General features: G+C 33.5%; 1 protein-coding gene across 1 annotated transcript in view; it reads left to right on the plus strand.

The window, feature by feature from the left end:
- Positions 1 to 20,533, plus strand: part of LOC100377219 (2-oxoglutarate dehydrogenase complex component E1-like) — a 35,017-nt gene extending 14,484 nt beyond the window's left edge. The window contains exons 3-19 of the mRNA XM_006813977.3: positions 83 to 185; positions 2,460 to 2,492; positions 5,283 to 5,383; positions 9,327 to 9,481; positions 10,411 to 10,557; positions 10,969 to 11,239; positions 11,933 to 12,061; positions 12,396 to 12,728; positions 13,969 to 14,185; positions 14,837 to 14,987; positions 15,928 to 16,055; positions 16,432 to 16,610; positions 16,708 to 16,908; positions 18,390 to 18,462; positions 18,591 to 18,754; positions 18,866 to 19,020; positions 19,591 to 20,533. Of these exons, the coding sequence (XP_006814040.3) occupies positions 83 to 185; positions 2,460 to 2,492; positions 5,283 to 5,383; positions 9,327 to 9,481; positions 10,411 to 10,557; positions 10,969 to 11,239; positions 11,933 to 12,061; positions 12,396 to 12,728; positions 13,969 to 14,185; positions 14,837 to 14,987; positions 15,928 to 16,055; positions 16,432 to 16,610; positions 16,708 to 16,908; positions 18,390 to 18,462; positions 18,591 to 18,754; positions 18,866 to 19,020; positions 19,591 to 19,693 (2,643 nt within the window). The 3' untranslated portion in view covers positions 19,694 to 20,533. The remainder of the gene's footprint in view (positions 1 to 82; positions 186 to 2,459; positions 2,493 to 5,282; positions 5,384 to 9,326; positions 9,482 to 10,410; positions 10,558 to 10,968; positions 11,240 to 11,932; positions 12,062 to 12,395; positions 12,729 to 13,968; positions 14,186 to 14,836; positions 14,988 to 15,927; positions 16,056 to 16,431; positions 16,611 to 16,707; positions 16,909 to 18,389; positions 18,463 to 18,590; positions 18,755 to 18,865; positions 19,021 to 19,590) is intronic.
- Positions 20,534 to 21,341: the final 808 nt, after the last annotated feature.

A 21,341-nucleotide genomic window follows, 5' to 3' on the forward strand; every position in this document is an offset into this window, starting at 1 on the left:
ATCTGGGTAGAAAACATTTCCTACTGTAATTGCACATTGCACATTAGATGAACGTCTTCTATGTATTCATTTCTCCCCACAGATTCGTGGACATAACATTGCACAGTTGGATCCCCTTGGAATCAGTTCTGTGAACCTTGATGTCAATATCCCTACAGAGTTGACCCTTCAGCATTATAGGCTAGGTGAGATACAGTTGATATATTTGACAGTATTGCTTCATAGTGCGATTATTATTATAAAAAGAAGGATGGTAGTGAGAAATTGCACAAAATCATTGAATATTTGTTTAATATTTTAATGAGCTTGTTTAAATTTTTCACAAATTTAGCTTTTCTTGAATGTTACCCTCGGAGATATCTTCTGATCTTTGTATGGATAACAAACATCTACAAATTTGTTTTTTGCCATGCTCCATGTGTGTGTATTGAACGTCATTTCTCGTATCGTACAAACATCTCATTCATTTCAAAGGCAATGTGGATACATGCAAGATGGAGCTGTGTTATTCGATATATATTTTGTTTGTAGCATTTGACGTATGAAATAGTAAGTTCCTTATATCAAATGTAACAATTACAGTATTCGCAAGATATTATGGTCCATTTCACTACATAAGTTCAAGAGTTTGAATAAGTTTAACAGATAACATATTCCTCATTATCGGGATTAGATTAACAGAAACTAAAAAACCCAAATCTTGGCTATTCATGGACATAAATATTTTAATTCTTTTCCTGGTTTTGTTTAAAAATTCAAATTCATCTTTGGAGAGACTCTGGTTTATGTTTTTATGACAGATACTGAATTGATTGCTATTGAAGGTCACTTATGATGACAATAATTGCAGGTGTGCTTTATTCTCACTACCATGCCTTGTTGATTGCTTTGCTGCTTACACAATATCAGCTTTGCACTGACTAGGCATTCAAAAAGCATATTAACAATACTTACATTGAAAAAGTTCACCTATATAATACAGGGTATAGGTATGTTTTCCTAATTAACACCTGAAACTGTAACAAGTTTTAGGTTTGAGGAAAGTTGTTAATAAGCACTTACTGCAGCACTCACTGTATGTATGTATGTACTGTCACTTCTATGTAACTTGTCTGTAAAATTGGGTTGTGTAATGCCCTATCATGTCCTCTCAGGCAAATTTGACCCTAAGCAATTTCACTGCTTTCTCAAAGAAATGTTGACTTAACAATTTTGGAATTCAGAAAAAAAGATATGTTGCCAATGTAGCAAAACTTAATTCTGCAAGTCAATGATGTAACTTTAAGATATTGATAATGTCACTGAGAAAGTCATGGACAAATAAGGCTCAACTGAAACACTGTTTAATCTTCACTGACTCTTAACTTCCAATACCTATGTACACATTTAGTTTTCAGTTTAGATGCCTGTACTGTTAACACTTCACTTTATTCTATCCTGCTTTTGCTCTCAGCCTGATAGTTGCAGCTATTATTCTATATTTTTCTATTGTATGTAAATGTACATTTTTAATAGTGGCACATGTGAACAGTAGCATGATTGATTGAGAATTTGAACATTAAATACATTGTATATGCGCTTCAGAATATTTTGTTCACACACTACTAGAAAATCAGAGAGACCCAACTAAGAGCTCAATTGCATTGATTGGATCACAAATATTAAAAATTACCTGTAGATTAAAATAAAAATTAGCATATTAAAATAAATTGTATTTTGATTTACATCTTTCAGAAACTAGACTAGGTATTTTTATTTTCAACTTTTTCAACATAGTTGAAGAGAATTAAGTATTCAAATGAACTCATTATAGAGTATCTTTCCTTATATTTTCACAAAGGTTACTTATAATATATGGCCAAACTTTTAACAAGGTGCATGTATTGTAAACAAAATTGATGACCAATGAAATTGCCAGTGAACTTATAAATTTTGATGCATATTTTCAACAAATCAGTCCATGCACACTGGGTGTACAGCAGCCAAAAATAGTAAACATCACATTACCATATTTAATATTCAAATCAGTATATAAAAACCAGACCTAATTATGTTTCACAATAACTGACTGTTTCCATAAAATGCAATTATTCAATTAAATTTATAAGTTATTTTTGAAATTAGATTTGAAAACCAATTCATGGAAATAAAATGTTCCCTTCTATTCGTGATAAGCAACAGCATCACTAAAATAATTGTATGCTGTAAGTATTTTCAATTTTAGGCTTGAGTAGGTTTCTACACTAATAGAGGTACACAAGGTGTAATTGACAAGAATCAAATTGTAAAGACTATAAACAGTTTATACTTTTGTATATAATACATCAATTTACAATCATTTGTATGTATACATGTGTGTATTCTAAGTTGTTTGTACTTTGTTCTTGTATATGTACTTGCCAGTGTGAAATTCTAACATGTTCCAAGTTCATTTCCATTATTTTTTTTCCTGGATGCAGAAAAGGTTCTTCAGAATGAACGACATTGGTTAGGTAAGACTGTTGAATTATCACAGTGTCACTTCCCTTTGCTCATCTTTCACTGTCATCTTATTCTTATTATTGTGAAGGAATGTTTAATTGAGGTCAGCATAGATCAGTTTGTAATAACGAGATGTCTGGGCACATACATTGATGGTTTACAGTACATTAGGTTATGTAATTGTATGTGCAATTTTAACTGAATGATTACATTCCAGAATAACAAGTTTGTCCCTTTAAATGCTGCAGTCAATATAAATTGTACCAGCATAATTTTTTTCCATATTTTTCAAATGTTTTGATTAAAATCTATATCCATTGGCAAGTTATTTTTATTTGGTTAAAAAATATATGACAATTTGCAATATATAGCACTAAAATTGTGGTGATAAAATTAATGGCTTTTAAAAGGTTAATGTCCTGCAATATATGTTAGAGAATATTTCCACAATTTAAATCTAGTTACGGTGAACAATAAACTGAATAAATGAACACAATCAACCACTGATGGTTCAAAGGTCATCCTTTTCAATCTTGTGTCTCTATACTCAAATCCCCACCAACTGTTCAATCAGTTTGTTTCACAGTTCAATTTCTATGGCAACAGGGCATCAAATGCTTTTATTTCTCTTATGCTATTTACAGTTTTACAGTATTTGACCTTTATGTGATCATCTAGCTTAATTATATTGACATTACTGGTAGTATGTATATTTTAATTAGTGACACTATTTCATTTAGTTAGTTTTCTCAAATAAAATAATCATTACTTATTAAAATTCATTCAGGGTAGGCTGGTCCAAATCAAATTTCACCAGTCCACCAACTTTCCATGATTTTATTTGATTAATTCACACCTCTCTCGATCATTGTCTTTTGTAAAACAGGGGGGCATATCCATTGTTGTTTTAATCTCAGCATACGTATTGAAACATACATGTTTATTACATGTCTCAAAATACGTTAGTTTATTTACAGAGTATGATTACACTAAGGTAAGTTACAATGACAATTGATCTTCAATGAGTGACTTGCTTCTTGTTCGATCGCTTAATTTGATGAATTTGTAAATAATCTGCTTTGGTATACGTTGTGCTCTCAATTATGTGTTTTTGTCTGTCTCACCTTGTGTTTATTTCTATCTCCTTCTATCTCTGATTTCAACATGATATTGTTCACAGTGCGCTTTACCGTCTCTTTTTTAGGGCAGGAAACATAAATGTAACTTTTTCTTATACCTAAGAATAAACAAACTTACAGATTATCACAAGCTCACCTTTTATTGGTCATCGTTCGCACGTGATCCAAAAACAGGGACTTGTAGTTTCACCTCTGTGTGTACAGTATAAGTGTCTGTGTGTATGTACCCATATCTCAGACATGCTTTGATCGATCACATTCAAAGTCAACCCAAATGTCACACATCATATCATACATAAGCACAAGTAGTTGTTCCACATGATCCAAGTCAAAATTGCTGAATGGTGGCCATTTTAGTGCTAAAAATTCATCAAGATCAAGCATTTCTGCTATTTCGGAATCAAACCTCAGTCATGCATGGACATATTTCATTCAAGCTTGGTATGTCTATTGAACAAATTGGGCCCTTGATGAAAATCATTTTTTTTTTTTTTCAGATTAGATTGAAAATGGTCGACTGGTGGCCATTTTGTTTTAAACAAATGTAGTTCAGGGTGGTCATATTTCTGACATGCTTTTGTCGATCATATTCTCACTTTACACATCATATCATACATGTACATAAGTATATGCATCATTTCATGATCTAATTTAAAAAGGCCAAATGGCAGCCTAATTTTAGTGTTAAAAGTTCATCAAGTATTTCTGCCATTACTGAATTGGATCTCTGTCGTACTTTGACATATTTGATTCAAACTCAGTATGTCCATTACACTTAAAGGGTCCTTGATGCACATCATTTTTTTCCAAAATTTGATTCAAAATGGCTGGCTGATGGTTATTTTGTTTTTAACAAGGTGGCTGATCATCATTTTAGTGCTAGGAAAGCATTATGAATGTCATGGGCAGAATAAAGGAATCACACAAATAAACTGGCTCCACTTTGTATCATGTCTGTCACACAAGTATACATAATTATTTGGTACCGATGTCACTAAAAACTGGATGGGGACTTGCTATTGACAATGACTTTTTGATCAATAGGACTATTTTATTATGAATACAACAAATCTTATTTGGCTATGATCATGACAGATTTTGTGTTGTACTATACGTTACGAAATGTTACTTGAAAGTGCTGTTATTGTTGTGCTCTCCCCTTCATAGCTAATGGTATTTCCTGATAAAAAAATGAAATTTAACATCAAGGAGATCAGATATCCTATAACTTGCACGTATTTTACAAAATATGCTATATACATTATATACATACATGTACAGTATATCAGTAATTATGTAATCACCTCAAAGTGTGCATCTTTAATCACCTACATGTATTTGACTGACAGGTCAAAGGTTATATGCTGCACTTGGTTGCACAAATACATTTGAGTATTAAGTTATTTTCTAATATTGTGTATATTACCACTTTTATTTCACAAGAAAATTTTCAAATTTCTGAAGTCAGGGAAAATCCCAAAATATTGTTCTAACGAACCTTATTTAAATATTCAAATCATGAATATTTCTGACAGCATTTATTGAAGGCTTTTATAGTACATCTATACATGTACAACCTGACTCTTTTCAAAAGTAATTATTGTAATTACAGTAATTAAATTCAGTTTGCATTAAATTATTATATTTGTATTCATATTACAGGCGAGGCTGATCTTGACAGAGTGTTTACTTTGCCCCAAGCAACTTACATCGGTGGAAATCAACAAGCTCTTCCTCTTAAAGAAATTATTAATCGTCTTGAGGTATTACATGTTATTGAAAAGCAGCGTCTTAAAATCATTTCCAACCATGTGTAGTGTTTGAAAGGATACTGACAAGGATTCATTTGAGTTCTGAGTTGGGTCTGAATCACTTAAGCTATTGTTCCTCTGTAAAAACACACCTCTAATAGAAATGGGTGTGTTTGCAATCCTGTTATTGTCACATGGAAATATACAACCTGTTTTGTAGTTGTGGTGCTGACCTTTGGTTTGTAACATAGACTGGGTCACTTATAAGATGACTCCCTTAGACATACCCACTTATTGACGTTATAACAACAGTGTATCTTCAGATAGGCTCTTATGATTAAATATACACCATCAGAACCTTGAAATTCAGTCATAATAACCCTTACTGATGAGCCTGTATGAAAAATATGAATAATTCATAAAAGGGAAAAATTAACAAATATATGAATGGCGTGAAACACCAAAAGCTACCATAGTACATGTATGTGCCAGCTCACCTACAGTGCATATTGTAATAATAAAAATAATAATTATTGATATTAATTATTCATTCAAGGCTAGAATTTCAGGGTTGAGATTTTCAAGGCCAGAATTCATAAATTGCCCTTGGCATATAGAAGTGATATTGAGAATATCAAAGGACACTATGAGAAACTCATTTGATATATCCTTGAAGTTCAAGACTTATATTTTAATAGAACCCTGTCAAATCTAAAAAAAAAAAAAACAGAAAAATGTTGAAAAGAGAAGTTGAGTAATAAACAGTTCCATATGTAATTAAAAATTACAGTATATAAACCATGTGCACAAAGCCTGAGTGGTTTAAGTTTTGTATAGACCAGTAAGTGGCCATGATTTAAATAATTTTGATTACAGTTGTCACAAATTGAGAGTTTTCGACCAATCAAATTGTTTTTGTGAATATGCATCACTTAATTTTATTTTTAGTCAATTTGTCGCAAATTCCGATTTGTCAGTATTTTGATCTTGTATACCACACCATAACATCGTTATGGAATATTACCACTGAAATTCTAGAACGCTCATTGGCCAATTCAAAACACCTGTGCTGAAAATGAAATTAGTGTTATCATTTGAAAATGAGAGTTTAAGCTTTCTATTGCATTCACCTATCGCCTCATGCAGTTTTTTTTCTGTTCTATTTGGCTATCCATGGCTATCAGCACACAATTTGTTAATTGAACGACATTGTTATTGCTTCTTCATCTTGTTAATCAGCAAGTGATATCATTGGACCAATGTCATGCCAAAACAACGCTGTCATTATTTCAATATTAGAGTGGAGAAAAGAGACAGTATAAAAACCGGCTGTGCGAGTGTTTATTTAGTCATGTGACCTATCCAATAACAGTAAGCTGCCATTAAACCAGATTCCCTTGATATTTACATTATGCTTTAATTTTAAACTTATGTTCATAAAACCCAGATAAAAAAAATATAGTCATCCAACTACTTGTCACACTGCAAAAGGGGTCAAACATGCATTAAAGTACCAATTTTGATTAATTTAACATTAGCACATTGATATATGGTGAAAAGGTATCCCAGTATCTCAAACAATTTGCATACTATTTATTTTTTTATGAAATATTGTTTTAGCATGGATTCTTATCAAGATGATTAAAAAATGTTCATTTCAAACAGTTTTCCTCTGAAAAAAATATTTTGGATTGGGTATTCAAAATCACTAAATTTGATGACATGTTTTTGAAATCAATAATTACATGTATGTGAGGTTTTTGAAACAAACAAAATGTGGTAAAATTTTCATCAGTTTTTCTTTGTTACCAGCAAAATGACCTTAATGTTGTATCATCTGAGTTTTCTAATGGGACAAATGACTTTTTACTGATTGTTTATGAGGTGTTTTAGTGGCATGTTGTGAACATGTCTATGGGAACTATTTTGGCAATGTTCCAAGCTCTGTAATATGTGAACAATTCAATTGTTGCATCAAGACAAAACAGTAGGTCCATTGTCCATTGAAACAAAAAGAATGACACAACATTCTTACCAGTACTAAGATTTCTTTTTATTGGCTATCAATTTATGTGTATTGGTAACCAGTAATTACAGAGTTACACACACTGGTGTGGATTCAAAACTGTTATTGTGGGCATCGAATCAAGTACCCCTTACAGGTCAAAAGGTTAAAGGGAATAATAATATACTAAAATAAGTTGTAATTATTTTATGCATTCATTATAATTATATATTATTAAAAGTATATTCAGAATTACTAATTGATGCAGTTTTGATTGAATCATGTCCATACTTGTACTATCATGCAAACCCTTAATATTTCATTAAATTAACCCCATAATGACATTATATAGCCCATTATCAGTGACCATCTTTTTTGACTGGTTAGTGTAAAAAACAACCCACAGTTCTGTCTGAAAAGAGACCAAATTTCTTTCAAACACATCACAGCTAAATAAGTGCCATGCATATAATTAAGCTTGCATGGAAACATGTACCGGGTAACTGTACACGTAAAACAATATTGGACAGTGCAGGAAACAGATAACAGAATTTAAAAGCAAAAATTCAGAATCCATTCTTAAATAGCCAACCATATTAAATGACTTCAGGTTATCCAAACATTGATTCAAGGTTTTACTATTAATCATATATAGTCTAAAAAAAGAAAGACATTTCGTTCATATGCATGTTTATATAAAACCTTCATGTACTAGTTCTGTGGTACCAATGGGGCATTGTATTCAAAACAATGAGCGTTTCTATATATAGAGCTGCCTGTAGAGGCCGAGACTGTGAAAAAAAAACCTTCAACTATCATGACATCAACACTTTGATAATCTGTAATTGACTTATAATCATAAAATTATGGGAAATATTCAATTAAAGATAGAAAGTTGCTCTTGGCATTTTCATTGAACCAATCACAGTCCCTCTATCATGATAGAGGGACTGTGAACCAATCAAGTCTACAAGTAGTTCACTACCATTAAAACAGAAACAATTTATCACAGTAAAACATTCAAAAATTGTTGTGTGTTGATTCACATACATGCAAGTCAATATTCTAGTGACATAGCTGAGGCCAAAAAAAACTGATTTTATTATGTGCATAACATGATACTTTTTTTGTTGCAATTTTGCATATTAGTTTATTGCGCCACTTTTGGTAGAACGAGGGAAATGTTTGTTTTCTGATTCATCTGTTTTGTTGATCCAAGTAAACTTTTAAAGTTTAATACCAACAAAAATGTTAAATCTTTTTTTAATTTGGATGAGAAGCAAAAGCTTTTTTTTTGCTTCTGGCCCAACTGTGAATTGTATCAAGTGCAACCACTGCATGGATTCTAGAAGTGTGTTAACATGACTGTTTTTTATATGTACAGCAAGTAGTGTTGACTATAATTACCATAGCTGTTTTAAAATGAGATTAATTTGGAAACGTATAGAAGTATTGACTTGTTATATCATTGGTGCAGCTTTGAACTATATCGCCTGGCCCCCTCCATGTGACAACAGGTTGATCAATCACATTACAGATTCTGAATGTGGTGTGTTATAATTATCGGTAGCATTGATTTACTTTTTGAATGTCAAAGTCTGCTTTTGTTACCTTTCACGTGCGTAATTTTTTTTCAAAATTCGAATAAGACAAAAACCTGAGTTATAAGCGTACAAGTCCATGTGTATCCCAGTTTAACAATGAAATGGTAGAAAAATTCATGAAATATGTGAAATGTTGTTCCAAAATGGCGGAAAACATAATAATATTCAATGAGTTGATTTACAAAATTGCTCGCTGCAGGCCCCAGAATGCGTTTTTGGTATTTTTCTGGCACTGGCACTATGCTAACCAAATATTGGTATGTTTAAACAGTTTGTGCTGGGAATATGAAGGATTCCCATTTGAGACAATGCTTAATTATTTTGATTTCTGATTAATCACGTACAGTCAACCTATTGTCGGCATATCGGTGTTGAGTTCATGTTTATCAATGACAAACACCAGTGTGACTGGATCCGTCAGAAATTTGAAACTCCTGATGCTATGAAATTCACCAAGATGGACAAGCGTTTGATTTTGGAGAGATTAATCAGAGCCACAAGGTAAGAAAAAATTATGTTTACATTGTTTTGATTTTTTTTTCATATTTTTCCAGCCATGTAAATACTGAACCAAAATGACCTTTATGATACCAAATGAATATGAATGAAATTCAAGGATGTACAATCTATGTAGCTAGAAGAATAATTCTGCATAAAATTAGCACAAGTATGTGCCATGTCACAGGTCATATCAGCAGGTTTTTGCACATTTGGTGCACATTTTGGATCAGTATTTATATAGTGGTAAGTAGTATAGTAAGCTTTGCACCTGATGGTATTCTGCTGATCCACAGCAAAGTCACAACTGTGACTGTATGTGCAGATTAGTGTATTTTTCCAAACTTCTTATGCATGAAAAGTATGGGCACAAAAATCAATTGATTTAATTTGATTTATAGTTCAATTTTGAAATACTGATCTTTCAGAAGAGAACATGGTGTTGAGTTACCCTTACTTCATTAAAATTGACCATTCAATGTGTATAGCTCATTTGTAAAGTTCTATTTCATGCATAATGCTAGATCCCAAAAAGTTTGGAGGTGGTTTATTGGAACATTATAAATAAAACTTGATTGTCCGTCGCATCAACATCAACTTCTTAAAAAATGTCTGATTGTTTTGGTGTATATGTACCTTGGATAGACATCTCTTAGATTTGTTCATTTCATGATATCTTTATTTCTCTAATTTTTGGTAAAAAGTGATATTTTTGATTTTTTGTTCAAAACCGCTGTTCAAAAGTCTGATTGGCATATAGGTACCTTGGGTGGACCTCACTTAGATTTGTTCATTTTGTGATGATATGTGCATCGCTAACAGCAGGGCTATCTCAACCAAGAGGCTGCTTGTTTAGTTAATTTTTCTGCAACAGTTACATAATTGTGTAAATTGTATGTTGCTGTTACTGAATTATCTGTTTTCAAAATTAGGTTTGAACAGTTCCTGGCCAGAAAATGGTCGTCTGAAAAGCGTTTTGGTCTTGAAGGTTGTGAAGTGTTGGTGCCAGCCATGAAGTGTGTAATTGATCATTGCAGTGCAAGAGGTGTGGAAAGCTTTATTATCGGAATGCCGCACAGGTGAGGATATTCATGGCTTGACTATGAAAAGATGGTGTTTACTCATCATTTAGGGTGTTGGTGATTTCAATTATTGTCATTTGACTTCCATTCATACAGAGTACATATTAAATTTGTGTTGTTTCACTTTTGGGTAACTCAGCCAAAATGAAATGCATCAGTGAGCTATACTGATAGTGTGCATCTCAGACCAATATTAATAGTGAAAATAATAATTCTATTATCTTTGATCTTTGAATTGAAAATCCTATGTGTGAAAACGAATCTTGGTAATTGGTAATTTTCAGATATGTAGGTGACTATGCAGCTTTTAATGGATAAAAACATAAGTAATCATGATGAAAATGAAATTGTACATCTGTTACCATGGTAATGTCCTATGAATATTAAAATAGTATTTTCTAATTGCAGAGGTCGTCTCAACGTACTGGCCAATGTTTGTCGTAAACCGCTAGAACAGCTTTTCTGTCAGTTTGATCCAAAATTAGAAGCCGCTGATGAAGGTTCGGGTGATGTCAAATATCATCTTGGCATGTCTCATGAAAGACACAACCACATCACTAGTAAGAATGTACACCTGGCTGTCTGTGCCAATCCCTCACATTTAGAAGCTGTGGATCCAGTTGTACAGGGCAAGACTAGAGCTGAACAGTTCTATAAGGGTGATACAGACGGAAAGCGGGTAAGATGCACCTTTATGGAAGTTGATCCTCTGGAACTGTCATAGACTCGTACAAAAAACATTTCTTGACTAATCATTTCCTATTATTGTAACTTGTACTTGTATGAGGGAAAGAAGAATGGGTCACTGACATTTTTTCTCTCAAAATTTCATAGTTATACAATGTATTACATGTACTCAATAGTAAAATAATGACCCAAAATTGTAGTCAATGACATTTGTTGTAAATATAGAATGTTTTACAATGTACTTATCCTTGTTTGAAAGTTATTTTTAGTGGGCTATGAATGATGAAATGGGTTTTCATTGCATTCTTTGATACCCGCTACTAAATTAAAATTTTATTCATATTATTTGACAATTTTCTCCTTAAAAAGTTCAAATACAGTTGACTAATGCTAAAATTAGTAATTATAGACATATTTTGACATAAAATGTTGTCACTTCTGTATAAAATGTGCACAAGTTCCTCAAAGCCAAAAATGGTGTCTATTTTGAATACAAATTAGTAAAGTCTGAAACATGCTCTAAATTGTTTTTTTTTCAAAATCATTGCTGTGAAGTGTATTGATGCAAAATCTTAATAAAACTGAGAATGGTTCATTGTACTGTAGCAAATTCTGATTCAATACATGGCAAGAGGGAAATGAGATGCTGCAGACCAACGTAGATGACATGTTTATTTCACTACAGGTCATGAGTATGTTGATCCATGGCGATGCAGCATTTTCTGGTCAAGGTATCGTATATGAGACGTTCCATTTATCTGATCTACCGGAATACACTGTGCATGGTACCATTCATATTGTCGTAAATAACCAGGTAAATAAAACTATTTGTATGTTGAGATATATAATAATCTGCATTGGCCCCATTTATAGATCTTTTTTTTTTGAGCTCCAATCCTTTACAAAAAAAAAATTTACATTTCAATATGTTATGAGTGACAGCTGTCACTAACAGTAGGGATGATGAAGTGCATTTGACATGTTATGCAGAAAGGTTTATACTGGGTAAAGTATTTCTAAAAGGAAAATATGTTGGCATCAAATAATTACGTTGAATTACCCTCACTATGTGATGTAATTAAGCAGTGTTTGTGAAAAGGCCTAATAAAACAGCACACAAAAATATTTTCTAATTCTGTCATCCCTAGATTGGTTTCACAACAGATCCACGTTTATCGCGATCCTCTCCTTACTGCACTGACGTTGCTAGGGTTGTGAATGCTCCTATATTCCATGTCAATGCTGACGACCCAGAAGCTGTCATGTACGTCTGTCAGGTTGCATCTGAATGGCGAGCTGAGTTCGGTAAAGATGTTGTAATTGATTTGGTGTGCTATCGACGCTATGGCCATAACGAGCTGGATGAGCCCATGTTCACGCAGCCTATGATGTACAGGAAGGTCCGTGATCACCCACAGGTGCTGCAGCTGTATTCCCGCGCCAAGATCTCAGAAGGGGTCATGACACAACAAGAATTTGAGGTCAGTGATTTCTATTTAAACTCAAAAAATCTCTGTCTCAATTCCGTCCATCTGCCCCAGATATGTGAAAATATACATAATTACATTGGTTTGATTGGATCAAGGGTTGCTCATTGCCAATGGAGACAAGTTGAATGTAATTTGCAGTTAAAATTGTATCTCCCAAGCCATACCAAATGAAATTCAAGAAAACCTCACCACCTCATGTTCAAGTTGTTTTACATGTATATGAAAGAGACACAAGTAGATCTGCAGCTGCAGTCAATTCTATCACGCACTCAAATTGAAACATTGAATTAAGCACTGATCCAAATGTCGATTTTGAAACGCTCATTGGAGCATAAATTTTCAGATCTTCTTGTTCAATCAATAGTCACGAATTGACTGATGGTTTAAAATTATCTAATGTTGTGTTTTATCATTATCTCTCATATCTTTTCCTTCTGTATGAACTTTTCATTCGATTATGCAGTTGAAATTTTATGGTGAATATAGTTACATTGGCAGTAGATTTTTCTAGGGTCTGTCTATAGCCAGGAGAAAAGCATACAAAATGGCTATCACAACTGTGCATTTATATATTACTTATATTTCTCACAATAGTTAAGTAATATTGGATTCTGGGTATTTTTTGTTTTTGTTCCTAATAAAAAAATCAGGGAATATTAATTTGGATTCTAGAGCTATTTCTCAGACATGCTTTGACTGGTCACACTCCAAACTTATCACAGAGACCATGTACATTGTATGGTGAATTACATATATATGCACATCAATTTTCCATTTGATCATATATCGTACCATTTATCCCTCAAATTGCTTGATTTTGATACTTAAATGTATCCAGAACCAATTTCCAACTATTTCATTCAGATTTTGCATCATGATTATGCATATTGTGTTACAGTTGCATATTGTATTTCTTCAGACAAAATTAGCCAACTGGTGGCCATTTTGTTTTTACTTTTGCCTATGCCATTTCCTTTGAATATATCACCTGATTATATTGAATTTGTGTGCACTAGTACTATACTCATCAGTATTACCATATGTTGTGTTGTTTTGTGATTTGATCAAATTTGAGCACTATCTACTGTGGTTGGTGGGCATTAGTTCAGCTATAATGTGATACTTAAATGTTGTACTACAATGTGTGTTTGTTTTATATTTATCTCCCAGTTAATACACAGTGAGGATTGTATTTTCACGTTGAATTATTCAATTGTACGTGTCTCTGTAGGAGGAGGAGGGTGATTATGATAGAATCTGTGAAGAAGCCTATGTCAATGCCAAAAGAGAGAAGACAATACTGAATCGGGATTGGTTAGATTCCCCCTGGAGGGGTTTCTTCAAGGAGGTACCACTTGTGTACCCAAGTACTGGCATTGATGAGGAATCCCTGACTCACATAGGGAAAGCATTCAGTGCTTTACCACCTGACTTTGTTGTTCACGGAGGTAGGTCTTGAGCTTTGTACACATACTGTGATTGATGTTTTCGTTACATGTGTATACACTGCTTTGAATTCACAGTGGCCATAAATCATTTCACAGAAAGTAAGCTTTGCCCATGAAATTTTTTGAGTAGAGTTGTGGAGAGATTCATAACATGAATACATGGAACAAGGAAGATGGAAATTTAAAAATATATGATTCCAGTTATTTGTTTTTTTCTGCAGACAAATATGATGAGTTAAATTATTGATAAATATATGAAATTTTTTTACCAGAATTCTTTTTACACTGTAAAAGGACTTTCACTTGATAATTATTTGAATGCCATAATTTTTTCTATCAAAATGCTGGTGTAACATTTTTTTCAAATTTATTTGGATTTTTTAATAATTTCTCACTAATGCAGATGGACATAATTACTACTGGTATTGATCAAAATGTTTTTTGGAAAAAATTGTGCATTATTTTTTGTGAGGTTACAAACGTTGACTTTGCTGATCAAAGGGTTGATGATTTTCGCAGTGTATAACTCTAATCAAGTTCTTTAAAATTTCTAATAGCCATTTCTTTGCATGAAGTCACTTTTGACGTATATTCCAGGTTACAATAGTTAGCTCATAGAGCATTTATAAATAATTGTTTTTACCTGCTCAGGTCTGAAACGTACTTTAAAATCCCGTGGTGAAATGGTAAAGAACCGTACTGTGGACTGGGCGTTAGGTGAGGCCATGGCATTTGGATCGCTACTAAAGGATGGTATTCATATAAGACTTAGCGGACAGGACGTGGAGAGAGGAACATTCAGGTATAATCACCAGTTTATGTCAAAGCACTTATATTAATAATAGTATAAGAATGTACATGTTTTTAAAATTAAGATTTGGTTCATTAAATATAGATTTAGGTGTATTGGCCCTCAGTAGCCTGCTAGTCTAAGTGAGTTTACCTATAGAGGGCGTCCTCATATCAAATTAGTCTTTTCTGCAACACATAACTTTCAGAATTTTTTTTTTTTTTTTTTTAAATTGTTTGGGACTACATGTCAAATGGCATTTTGTAATGTGCTATCCTGGTGTCAACCAGGCTCGGTCGAACACAAGCACCTGCGGACCTTAACCAAGGTTCCCCCAAAGTTGCATTCATTAGTGAATGAATCTCGGCCAGTGGAATTGGCCTGCCCATTGAGTCTGTGTAACACTCACCCAGGGTAGGGGTCGACCCTTTGATGTTCAGCCTAAGGTAGGATTTGAACTTGGTTCTACCGATCATGAGTCTGGTGCAACAACCACTATGCTACCAGTGACCGGTTAAATAATAAATAAATAATCTTTAGTTTGTTTTATTTTCTGAGTCTAGGTTGGTCTTATTGGGTTTTATATCTGAATGTACTCATCGTACATACTATATTTGAGGTTGCAGAGACTCCACATGACAACCACAAAACTAAATGTCATCATGGGGAATGTTACACCGTACTAACTGGTATAGCACAGTAGCTGAGAAATAATCTTTTGTATTTTTGTCCCCTGTGCATAAAACAATTAACCCCCTCAAATCCCATCATTTTGGTGAAATATTTTTCACTTGTTTATCTATTTAAATATAAATTCCTTGATTTTATTATTGATATATTTCCTATCAGATAAAATAAATAAACATTGTATGTATATTTCAACTACTTTCCATAGTTTCACCTTTCAGTTTGAAATACAGTTAATAGTAATAATAATTTGTGTCTATTTCAGTCATCGTCATCACGTGCTTCATCACCAGACTAAAGACAAAGTGACGACAAAACCGTTGAATAACCTCTACCCTAACCAAGCCGCTTACACTGTATGCAACAGCTCATTGTCAGAGTTTGGTGTACTCGGTATGTAAAACAAAAGTGTACACGAACTGTAAAGCCTAACTGAAAATTCACATTTACTAATACAAATATGTATACTGTATTTTCTTTATTTAGAAGCACTGTATTTGACTTTAACCATAGACACACCTGTGTCATTTATGTGGGCACATGCACTACTAGAGTAAATATGGTATAAATTTGGATATAACATGTTTTTATGAAGCAATTATAGTTTTATATTGAAGAAATAACTGACATACCTATATGTTGCACATGCTTTAAATCATGTCACTAGTTCCCTGACATGATTATGTCAATAATTTTGGCAGGAATTGAAGGTAATAGTGCATCATTTATTAGCATTTCTTAGTTAAAATCATTTTCATTTCAACTGTAGGATTTGAGCTTGGTTTCTCCATGACCAACCCCAATGCATTGGTTTGCTGGGAGGCACAGTTCGGTGACTTCTCCAACACTGCACAGTGTATTATTGACCAGTTCATCAGTAGTGGTCAAGCCAAGTGGATCCGACAGAGTGGTCTAGTTATGCTGCTGCCCCATGGCTATGAAGGCATGGTGAGTATATTGCTTATGCTATGACATCTCATAATCAAACACATTACAGAATTAGATTTGTTCATTTCATGACTTTATCGTACATTTCAAATTATAGGGTCCTGAACACTCCAGTGCGCGTCTGGAACGTTTTCTTCAGATGTGCAATGATGATGCTGATGTCATCCCTAAATATGAACCTGAAGATTTCGCAATCAGACAGTTGCAAGACTGTAACTGGCAGGTGTTGAACTGCAGTACACCAGCCAACTATTTCCATGCATTGCGAAGACAGATTGCCCTACCCTTCAGAAAACCTGTAAGTATTGTTTCTATTCCTGCTATCACTCTATCTAATCTGCATGTTACAGTTCTTTATTGTAAGCAAAATGTCATGGAATCACAGTGTTGCATTATTGTTTTCCATATCACCCGACTCAAATTACTATGGAAAACATCTTTGTTTGAGAATTACCGGATTCTGCCGCAAATTCGCCCAGGGCCGTTAAACGGCAGTTCGGGTTATAACAAAAATAAAATGGGACCAAATAACTGCCCAGGGTGATTTTTTGGCAGTTTTTTTAAGGTGTTATTTTTATCTTTTCTGGTGCCTAAAAGTTTCGCTGTAGTCATTGACGCCTATTCAAGAGTATTATCGTTTCGACAATAAGCTGTTATCGCTGTAAACAATGTTAAATTATTCTTCAAATGCTTAGTTTATCTTTTGAAAACAACTATTTTTAGCTCTGCTGTCGACTTTGTCGAGCGGAGCTTATCATATGAGTGATTGTCAGTCGTCGTTCGTGTCAATGTTTTACTTTTTCGACTTCTTCTTGAAAACTACAAGCCTGAATGCTTTGATACTTGGTGTATATGTACCTTGGGTAGACCTCTCTCAGATTTGTTCATTTTGTAATGATATCTTTAATTTTCTAATTTTGGTGAATATTTTTGTCATTTTTGGTAAAAAGTGATATTTACGACTTCTTGTTGAAAACCGCAAGTCCAATTGCTTTGATATATTATACATATAGGTACTACATGTGGACCTCTCTCAGATTTGTTCATTTTCTAATGATATCTTCTGTTCTTTAATTGCCATGTGCATTGCTAACAGCGGAGCTATCTTAGCAGACAGGCTGCTTGTTTTTATTTAAAAACAAATCATGCCGCTTTCCCATCAAAATCCAAGCCAAAAGATCATACAGCAACATTGGCAAATCTCTTCCGCACGTACTGCGTTCAATAACATTAACATATTTAAATGAGCTATGGTATTTTGATCACGTTGGCATCATTCATCGTTTTCATTGGTTGATTATCGATTTGATCTGTCAGGTCAATCAACACCGTCTCAGGTCAAACATGGCGGATATTCATTTCCACAGCATCGAGCGCTGAAAATGCGATTGGATTTTTCAATAAAAATATAAGCCCCTCTAAAAAATATTTGATGATAATTATTTGAAAATTTGAACTCCAAATAAGGGCCCACCAGCCGTGAAACCACCCAGGGAGATTTTTCGGATGGCGAATTTACGACAGAATCTGGTAAAACTTTCTGTACAAATTGTACAGAAAATCATCAACGAGCAGGTTCACACATTTGGGTGGAATAGTGCATAGATGTTGTCAATGTAAACACAATATCAGTTCTGTAAACACGTGCTACTTTATACTAAATAGAAAATACTGTAAATAAGATTTATGTGACAAACATTTATGCTTTTACACGCCTTGATATATGAAAAAAATAGTGTGTACTGCATTATACAGTAAACGTGTCTTTGTTCTACTCAGCTGATTATGATGACACCAAAAAGTTTGCTACGTCTACCTGAAGCCAGATCTTCATTTGATGAAATGCTTCCAGGTATGTCATTACATTATTATTATTATATTCATAGATTCCAACACACACCTATTTGGGCTTCTGCTAATGATTCGCCAGTCAACAATCATGAGTTTCGTTTAAATTTGAGTAAAACCACTTTCTTACAGAAACAACATTTCAGCGTATGTACCTTGATGACGGACCGGCCTCAGAGGAACCTGAAAAAACAAAGAAACTGATTCTTTGTACCGGTAGAGTTTACTATGACATTGTAAAACAGCGTGATGAACGAAATTTGGCAAAGGACATTGCTATCAGTCGTATTGAACAGGTATGCAAGATATAAACATAAGTTTTTCCTATACCCTCTAGTGCTCAATTTGCTCAAAGAAACGACCATGAAAACAGTCACTGATTAGTTTTATATGATATTTTCTTCCAGGTTTGTCCGTTTCCATCTGATCTTGTGAAAGCAGAAACTGACAAATATCCCAATGCTAAATTAATGTGGGTGCAGGAAGAGCATAAGAACATGGGTGCCTGGAGCTACGTACAACCAAGATGGTCAACTGCTCTGAACAGGGAAAGAAGATTCCGGTAAGAGTTGTAATATAACTTCTTGTTAGCTTCATTATTGATGAAGTTGAATGAAGCTATTCATCATTACTTGTTGTACATTATCAAGCATCAACTTTACATATTGAATATATTCTAAAAAAGCAATAGCCATCTGATAAAGAAAGAACCTTGGGTGTTTCCTTACTTAGATTTTTTCATTTGTGACGATAACTTCATTCTCTACTTTTAGTGAATATTTCTTGACATTATTGGTAAAAAGTACAGGGTGATTGTAGTTTGAGAGGGAAGTAAAAACTGAACTTTTAAATAATGTGCAGTAGACCAGTTACTGAGGATGCATTAGAGATTGTTCGTATCATCTTAGACGAAAAGCAAGCTATATGCAGAAAAAAACGTCTGTCCTTGTTGTTGCAGTTGTCATTGACTCTTTGTCTTGAAACTTTTTCCTGTGGTCAAACAGTTTTTATCAAATTTTGTACTTGCTTTTGCTATGTAAGAAAAAAATATGTGAACTGTCATGGATATGTACCCCATCACAATATGAAATGTATTACATCATGTTGATTATTTTATTGTTTTTGTTTACAGTTACGCTGGCCGCCCAGCATCTTCATCCACTGCTACTGGTAACAAGTTTACCCATCAAAACGAGCTGCAGAACTTTTTGAATGCTGCACTTAGTCTGGACTGAGTTATTGAAGAACACATGGTTTTTCCTAAATATATCATAAATCTGTTACATCTACTGCTTGTTTGCCCCAAAGTGTTGTTTTCTTATTCAGACGTGTGAATGATCAACTTTTTTGCATCCTATGACATCAAACTTTTATTTGATATAAGCTCGGTGGGGTACAGATTAGATTGTTTGGAAATTTCAGTTTTCCTTCAGAGCGTTTTAATATCTGATTTTTGTTCTCATGACAAAAAAAAAAGTGCCTTTCTTTGAACTCTTTCTCTCACAAATGTTCCAAGGATTTTTTTAATGTAAGGATAAATGGTAAAATGCTGCTGTTAATCGGGGATAATATCAAAAAAGAATGAATTAGTTAAGCTATGGAAACTTTTAAATTTTTTTAAAGGATTTAACGAGTGATGCATCACCCCTTCTTGTCTTCAGTGTTACATTATTGTATAAAACCTATCAGGGGTGGGTAGAAATCTTGCAAAGATTTGTAGAAAAGCGTTGTATCATAAATTTGTATAAATCTTACTAAAGGATTGTTTTAAACAAAGCCCATGTTTGATCATCACATATATTGCCAAATATGGTGATTCATTAGCCAAATATAATGATTAATTACCCAAATATGGTGATTCATTAGCCAAATAAGTTTTGCTATAACATATGGTGGATATTTACGATTGGTGGTTGTTGTTGATGATGATGAGGTAATTTACATTGAAGTTAATTATTATCCATATTTAAAGAGTTTTTGCAAAAACCAGACTGCAGTTTATTATTTGAGTGTCCCCAATGTTTTATTGATGTAAATGCATATTATTAAATATTTGAAATAAGTTGGTCAAGAAATCGTTGTGTTTTGTTGTGTGTTTCTGTAGATATTCAATTGGAAATTTTCATCTTGTAGTACAGACAATTGTGTTTCTGCACATCAACAAAAGTGTCACAACCCAATCTAAGAGGGTCAGCTGGCAGTCATTTTATTTGACAAAAGTCAGCAATTTTCTTCTTTATTTCACAATTCAGCTGATATAGTCTAACCTGTATATAGGGACCACCCAAAATATTGGGTGTTTTTTTATGGAGGTTGATGAATACAAATATGACAAGTTTAAGAGGTAATTTGTCAACAGATATTTGAAAAGAGAAAATAAATAAATATATAAAAATAATTAAATTGAAAATGTGTACAGACCAGTGTAAAAGAGTACATAATGCAATTACCTTTCATTATTTTTGACTTTGTACATTGATTTATTTGACCAAACTAATACCAAAATTTCAGTCATTGGTCACAATAAGACAAGTGGTGTTGTATAAAGGTCAATTGCATGTAAATTGCACAAAGGAGGGTCACTATGAGCACAGGGAGCCCAGGAACTATGATCAACTGTACGCACTCCCTATGAGCGTGGGGGGGGGGGGGGGTATCGGCTGGTATCTAGTGTAAGAAATAGACAAGGGATGAAGGCTCCAGCCAGCTCACATTTTTTAAACTCGAAAAAATAGACGAAAAGAATGAAATCTAAAAAAAATATCAGGTTGAAGATAATTAGTTGCTCCTTCGAATTTCGCCAAAGCCTTGCCTACATTTTACCCATATCTGCAGAATAAATCAAGAAAACTACACAAATTTACTCCATTTAGGAATTCCTAA

This window comes from Saccoglossus kowalevskii, chromosome 19 (assembly GCF_978046115.1).
Source record: "Saccoglossus kowalevskii chromosome 19, keSacKowa6.1, whole genome shotgun sequence".
NCBI lineage: Eukaryota > Metazoa > Hemichordata > Enteropneusta > Harrimaniidae > Saccoglossus > Saccoglossus kowalevskii.